This window comes from Scardinius erythrophthalmus, assembly GCF_964197995.2.
Source record: "Scardinius erythrophthalmus genome assembly, chromosome: 3".
NCBI classification, from domain to species: Eukaryota; Metazoa; Chordata; class Actinopteri; order Cypriniformes; family Leuciscidae; genus Scardinius; species Scardinius erythrophthalmus.
In genome coordinates this window covers 14,300,316-14,307,958 of record NC_138223.1, presented here as the reverse complement: position 1 = coordinate 14,307,958, position 7,643 = coordinate 14,300,316, and the positions used below count along the sequence as shown (strand labels likewise).

At 34.8% G+C, this 7,643-nt stretch overlaps 1 protein-coding gene across 1 annotated transcript; it reads right to left on the bottom strand.

Moving 5' to 3' along the window:
* Positions 1 to 248: 248 nt before the first annotated feature.
* cyp4v2a (cytochrome P450, family 4, subfamily V, member 2a) lies at positions 249 to 7,360 on the bottom strand. The gene is made up of 11 exons (XM_081362219.1): positions 7,118 to 7,360; positions 6,239 to 6,351; positions 5,571 to 5,656; positions 5,230 to 5,420; positions 4,514 to 4,583; positions 3,366 to 3,492; positions 3,097 to 3,270; positions 2,907 to 3,009; positions 2,638 to 2,772; positions 1,864 to 2,043; positions 249 to 1,776 (listed from the first exon to the last, which is right to left on the bottom strand). The coding sequence occupies exons 1-11, from the start codon at positions 7,308 to 7,310 to the stop codon at positions 1,613 to 1,615; spliced, it is 1,536 nt and encodes a 511-aa protein (XP_081218345.1). The 5' UTR covers positions 7,311 to 7,360; the 3' UTR covers positions 249 to 1,612.
* Between the last annotated feature and the right edge of the window lie 283 nt (positions 7,361 to 7,643).

The following is a 7,643-nucleotide window of genomic DNA, read 5'->3' as shown; positions in this document are numbered from 1 at the left end:
TAAAAGCCTAAATTCAATCTGTTCATCATATAAAGCGATTATGAAAATCAAATAATTTGATCTAAACCACTCAATTCATATGGATTAGTTTTACAATCTCTTTATGAACTTTATGAAGCGTCAAAGTGGTAGTTGCCTACATCTGTCAATGGAGAGTACATCAGACAAAAAATATCGGTAACATTTTACAATAAGGTTTCATTAGTTAACTTTAGTTAACATGAATATATAAATATATTAGAATGAATGATCCTTCTCCAGCATTTTAATTGTAATACATTTTAGTGCACAATACATTTAATACATAACTTTTAATAACATTATTTAAAAAAATCAAAAGTTGTAAATTTTAACATTAGTTAATTAACTGTGAACTGACATGAACAATGAAAGACAGTATTTTTATTACCTAAGATTAACAAAAGATTAATAAATATTGTAACAAATGTATTGCTCATTGTTAGTTGATGTTAACACATTAACTGACAAATGAGACCTTATTGTAAGGTGGAACCAAAATATCTTCATTTGTGTTCCGAAGATGAACAAAAGTCTTATGGATTTGGAACTACACGAAGGTGAGTAAATGATGACAAAATTATAATTTTTGGGTGAACTATCCTTTTAAGGAATCAAGCAGCAAAAGCCATGCTAAACATCAATACCTCTGGAAATCCATATGTTGATGTGAGCTATTAAATGATCTCACAAACCACCATCCAGTGCTTTTTTTAGACAGTAATTCATTTTTGAACACTGAATAATTATTCATTAATTGAAGTCAGCGCTGAGTGACATTAATTCCCAGACTCTTGTCTGTCCCTAATGACTTTTATAAAACCATTGATCTTTTTCAACACAAGCCATTACCGTCTCCATTATTTATTCTGAAGCTGTCCCATAATTGCAGACTTTTTCATGCTGACTTCACTGACCAATAGAAAGAGGTATGAGCATTAATTTATACATGTGCAGTCTAACATTCTTTATCCTTATGGTGCATGTGCCATATGGTGCGTGTTTGAGTAATTTTTGTGTGTATATAAGTGCAAAAGGCTAAACCAACTAAATTTAGCAAGAGAACTCAAAGCTGAAAATGAAAAAGAGACACTAAAGATGTTTTAATAGATTTAATAGTATTTTTTTATAATTAGTTCTCAAAATATTTCTACATCTTTAGTTATTACAAGTAGAGAAGACTCAAAAAAGATCTGCTAACATTAATCCCATGTTGACTAGAGTTAATATGAGTATGGATTAAGTATAGTATATTAAGTTAGAATTTTACTCATTGTCGTTGTTTTTGTAAAACTAAATTACACAAATTATACAGTATATCATAGTATATTTAGTAAATTCCTAAATCGTTTTGTAGTACTTTCAGTTACAGAACAGTTTCACTGCTGAAAATCAACATGTGTATGTGAGTGTTGTAATTGTGTTAACACACTCTTCCGATAATGATTTGCACAAGATGGCAAAATCTTATACAAAAATGTATAGAACAATAATAGGTAGGTCCCAGGGGTTGAGTTTTATGGTTACTTTTAGGTTTGAATCATACGCTCTACATTTTTGCCATTTCAAATGAACTCTAATGACACTGTGTGTATTAGCGTTTTCTGCGCTCCAATGTGATCCAGATGCCTTGCTCTGGTCGCAGCACCAGTTCACCCAGTGGCCGGAGTTCCTCCCTCTTCTGACATGCCACTATGTTAAAGTAGCGCAGAATATAAGCCAGAATAACCTTCTCCTCCATTATAGCAAACCGCTGACCTGAATACATAGAAACGTAAAAAAAAAAATGTTGGGAGCTAGAATAATAAATGAATGAAAAGTATGATGTTTGTGTGTAGGTCTCACCGATGCAGTTGCGAAGACCGGCAGAGAAAGGAAGGAAGGCATATGGATGTCGACCGACGCAATTCTCTGGCAGAAAGCGCTCAGGGCGGAACTCTTCAGGCTCAGGGAAGAAGCGTGGGTCACGGTGAAGGGCATAAGTTATGATGATGGCATTTGTTCCTTTAGGGACTTTATAGCCATCTACAGAAGGCATATCACACACACACACACACACACACACACACACACACATATCATGTCAGATGTCCATCCTTATAGTTTCTCATAATAGGAAGGACTAGCTAACCAAGAGATTGTCATTATTTTAATATATATATATATATATATATATAAATAATGACAATATACTTATGATGACATTAATGTAGCTTCAGTGGAAAGAAAAAGATTATGCCCTCATAATATTTATTTAAAATAACTTTTGTCTACTTCTTGCAATTACTTCTCTTTTCTAACGTATTTACTGGGGCTATATGGGACAACCTGTCACCTGTCTCACATGAGATCACATCATTAGCAAACCACAACAATCCAGTCAATTCCAGATGGACAAAATAAAGTCCTGCACTATGTTTGAGAAGCCATTTCACTCTGATATGTCATAATAGAGAAGAAAAGACTATCGCAACGTCCGTTTCATGCTGAATTAATTTTATTAACTGATGAATAGACAGAGCAAAATGGACTCAAAAAGATACTAAAAGGTGTAAATGCATGCATGACTTAAGGAATGAATGAATATGTGAGAAGGGAAGACTAATCAAAGGAACTCACTTATCTGTGTATCCTCGCAGATGGTTCGGGCAAAAAATGGAACAGAGGGGAAGAGACGCAGAGACTCCTTTATCACACACTCCAGATAACGCAGTTTCTTCAGATCCTCTGTGTTAACAGGTCTCTCAGACTCGCCTGACACACACACACATTGCAAAAATTATTAAAATGAGTTCCAAGCTGTTTCAGGTTCTTTTACCTCACAAAAATATTTCAACTATACTAGGTGTTTAACTGCATATTATGAACCACAAGTGGGCTTAACACACCAAAAACCTCAAATAGTTCTTGTTGGGCCTTTCTTTGGATTTCAGGATGGGAACCTAACAAGTGTATGGCCCAGTTCATGGCAGCCGCTGTAGTGTCATGACCCTGCAAAATGTTGCAAAAATACTAATTGGAATAAAGCCATCAGGATATAACAGCACTCTAACATGAAGTTATTGTAACAGTTCCTGCCTCAAACATAAAGGTGTCCACTTCCTCCTGGATATCTTTGTGAGTTAACTTTTTCCCATCCTCATCTGTTGTTTTCAACAGCATGTCCAAGAAAGCCCGTCTTTTCTTCATCCCCTGATCTGATTCGCTGTCGGACTCAATGTAGGTGATGTACTCTGCCCTTTCATAAATCACCTGTGTCAGAAAAAAAAAACAAAAAAAAAAACACAGGTGATCAGAATGCAGCCTTGGCTAGAATGAATTTGGACGGATAACACATAGACACTCACACTCTCTGTGAAGGAGTGAAGGATCTTCAGACTACGGTTGTGTTCTCTGCCTTCGCCAAAATAGTTATACACAAAATCAGGCCAGTACCAGGGCATCCTCTGGCGCCTAGTGATGATGTCACTCATTCTACACCAAAGAGAAAAAAAAGGGACTTGTTTCCACAATTATCAACATTGCAAATCCATAACCTTTTTTCATATTTTCATTTCTGTTAATTAATATACATTTATCGCGGTAAACTTTGTGTTAAATTACCTTGGCAGTAAACTACAAAAATAAATTAACACTCTGAGGGTGTTTCTTATATAACGGCTAAGGGAGTGATGGCAAATATCACATCATTCTCTCTTCTGACCAACATAATCAATCTCTCAATATTTTTTACTCAATATAGTTACATCTGAAATGTGAAAAGGATCCATGGACTGTTTAGAATAGCATACTATATATAATTTTTTTTAAATTTATGTTCTTTGATAATTCAAGCTAGAATTATTTCAAGTATTTTGAAACTCTCAGAGCACTGACTACAACTCCAAACTATTTGTGACCCTGGACCACAAAACTTTTTTTTTTAACTTGTTAATTGTTAATTAAGCTTTTCATTGATTTATGGTTTGTTAGGATAGGACAATATTTAGCCGAGATACAACTATTTGAAAATCTGGAATCTGAGGGTGCAAACAAATCTAAATATTGAGAAAATCGCCTTTAAAGTTGTCGCCTGTTCTGTTGCCGATTTTGCTGCATCCACTCACAAAAATAATTTTTTGATATATTTAGGGTAGGAAATGTATGAAATATCTTCATGGATCATGATCTTTACTTAATATCCTAACGATTTTTGGCATAAAAGAAAAATCGATAATTTTGACCCTATTACCACAAATATACCTGTGCGACTTATGACTGGTTTTGTGGTCCAGGGTCACATTTGATAAAGACACTGTATTGCATGGCCTTTACCCTATTCAAACAAACATGACGAGGAATAAAAGCTAACTCGCCAACCCAGATAAATACACACAGTCATTTGCACAGTTACAAACCAGCATTGATTTGTACTCAGATGCACAGTCCAATCTGTCTAATGTCCACCCTAGATATCCCTGCCATATTAACACTAATATAAAAAAAAAACACTTACTTGTACACACTGCGCACATACTCAGAGTCATAGTTGCTCTGTGCATAGATCTTCTTCCCCATAGCAGTCTCTGAAATGCAAACAAGATCTGTTTTTGGCACTTGCTCCACTTCCTCAAAGTACTTTCTATTGTCATCAACACTAAAAACTAAAACCATCATTAACACACAAAACCGTGTACCTTTAAGATCAGTCCAGAATGTATATATTATCTATACCCTGCATACATATTAGACTATCAGTACCTAGCCTGTTATCATTCAGTGTCCTGATGGTAGCGTGACACTTGCCACCCTTTTTTATTGCCATCTGAGTTATCATCATAAATATAATTCGAAACCTTACTTGAAATTCATGACTTTGGACATTGCAATACCATGAAAACTATAATTTATAACCTTTTAGCAGGCTCAATTGTTGTGTTATCAGTAACCAGTTTGGAACACAACTTGGTTAGAAACGGCTTTGATTTTCTAGTTATTTTAGAGTATATATATACAGTAGTATAAAATGAAAAATGTTTAGTTTAGTAGCTAAATTTGTTTTACAGTAAACTTAAACTTGAAGTGCTTTGATTTCTGCATTGATCTGTTGAGTGGCTTCTTTAAAAATAGTCAAACCATGAATTATAACAATTTAAGTTCAGCTCTATGCTCAAAAAGAGGAGTGACAGTTAACAGGTCAAGGTTCAAGTGTACTCAGAAAATCACACAAACCACAGATGATGTCAAGGGCGCAGAGAGTGATGTGGTTAAAGCAGTTGAAAGGCCCTTTTCCAGCTTGCTTCTCCAGTTTCTCTATGAGCACCTCCGCCTGCTCATTCATCACCTCAAGGAACTCAGTTAGTATAGAGAAATGAAATGTTGGAGTTAGCATCTTACGTCTGCGTCTCCACTTATCCCCAGTACTAATAGAAAGGAAAATAGAAGAATATTTTAGACAAATATCCTTTATATCAGTGTGGATATTCACATCTACGTTATGGATAATTTGATCATTATTTGCAAAGGGATAGTACTAATATGTTTACTCTTTTATTAAGAGTAATTTAGTTTACCTGGTGAGTAGTCCTGTTCCCAGCCAGGGGTGCAGAAATTTGTAAGCGTAGGCTTTGTCCATGTGAACAGGGTTGTTCAGCAATGTCTGTATACGTGGAAGGATTTGCCAAGAGCAACATATTAAACAGAGAAGTGAGGACTTGCTTTGTAATAAATTGAATTTCGCATGAGTGTTACCACTAGGGTTAGATGAAATATTGAGTATTTATGATTTGTCTGCAATGGAAACATTTTGTCAGCAATATAAAATTAAGCAACATTTTGAATCTTTTTATTTGACAATTAAGTTTCCTAAAGACTGCGTCCTAACACTAGTTTCACAATCTTGTCTTTTTTCATAAGTGTGAGGCATTCTGTTGCTGATTTGTGTCTTTTGTACACAGTGAAACTTGCACTTTTTTATCATATTGGACTTTAATACTCCACTGAAAATTCTCTTTGAATATTCTCTTCTAATCTGAAACCTCCTATGTATTTCTTTATACAGATAACATATATTATCTTTTTAGTTATAGTTATCAACTTTGTCGTGTCAGATAAGTTCGCAAACCAAGGTTATCTTCATCTTCAAACATTCACTCATATTGTGAAATATACTGATTAGGCCAGAGACCCTGATCATTACAGGTGAGTCTTTCTGTCTACATGCAAATGGACAATACAGTACCTCAATAGTCTCAGCATGGTATAAGATGAGAAACGGGACAGGTCCAATCCATAATTTAAACAGAGGAGAATTCCGGAATTCATTTGTGTAGCCAACCAACTGACAAAAGAAATCTGAAAGAAAGTTTTCAACTTTTTTATTTTAATGCATCTGAAAGGTTACTTTAAGTCAAGTGCAATTGGCGTTGTTGACAGTAACATGGACATGGACTTTTTATTTTAAATTTAATAGAGACTAGGGGTAGTAGTCACATTGGTATAGGTGACACAACTATAAATATATATTTCAACTAAAGTTTGTAAGTAAAATTATTGCACAATCAATTACGCAAAATATTTACTCTAGAGTAAAAATGTGACGCCTAGTCCCAGGCTTAAAATATGGTAAGGGAAACTGTACATTTTAGGTGTTTTTAACTGATACTAATTTATTTTTCGTTCTCCCTTTTATAGTATTGAGAATCAGATTTAAGAACAAGCCTCCAAATAATCTCAAGAAAAACATTTTGAGAAAATAAAATATCTCATTTGTAATTTCTCATCAGAAATATTTTTGATTTGGGAAAATGTGGCTGATTCATTTGCTACAAACGCATGACCTGAAAGCGAATGAAGTTGATTTTTTAAATACAATACTCTAGTCTTTCAATTAATATGTCATAAGCCTGCATTGATAAGAAGTGCACATATTAGGAAATTAGGAATTATAGCATATTACAATGGATTAGTAGCCTCATTACTTGACATGTCATATCAATTACCCATTTGATTGTTATCATCCTTATATAATTTAGTTTAAAATATTTTCATGTATAAATTATATTTGTATTTTTATTGAATTTTATTTTATTTTATTGGACCGATATAAAGATCCTCTTACCTCCCCCGTTTGATTTAAACTGCAGCGCGTTCCCAATGAATGGATATGTGTTTCCAATGCTCGGGATGGGCTTCAGCTCTTTCCAGTTGTGCAGGTAGTTTTTCAGCAGCTGGTAAGTGATATGTGTCAAGAGAATAACGCATACTGCCGCGGCCACGAACCCAAAGGTATACACACCGACAAACACGACCATCTTGACAGTGAGACGCACGGCCGGCGAGTCGTCTGTGTCTCTATCAGCTCTCCAGTGAATTTATTGGACTTTGGATCATCCTGACAATAATTCCACAAGCGCTAGTACAACCCACTGAAGAATGGCAGAACTGTTCAAAATCAAAATGTACTTTGAAATTACACAATTAAGTTTGGTGTGTTTATGTTGGGAAAGTCCCAATGGGAATTTTTGGAAGGACTATAGACTACAATACGATGTTTGAAGCATAGAAGCGGTTAGAGTGAATATCAAAGTGTCCCAAAAGAATAATTTGTATAGAGATCTGCCAGAAGAATCAGCCATAATGAATGG

Bases quoted from the DNA above. Each gene is read 5' to 3' on its own strand.
- cyp4v2a (XM_081362219.1), bottom strand. From the start codon at position 7,310: ATGGTCGTGTTTGTCGGTGTGTATACCTTTGGGTTCGTGGCCGCGGCA. The intron at 5,657-6,238 runs GTACTGTATTGT...CCACGTATACAG, and splicing joins ACCATGCTGAGACTATTGAG to ACATTGCTGAACAACCCTGT. The intron at 3,010-3,096 runs GCAGGAACTGTT...AACATTTTGCAG, and splicing joins TGGACACCTTTATGTTTGAG to GGTCATGACACTACAGCGGC.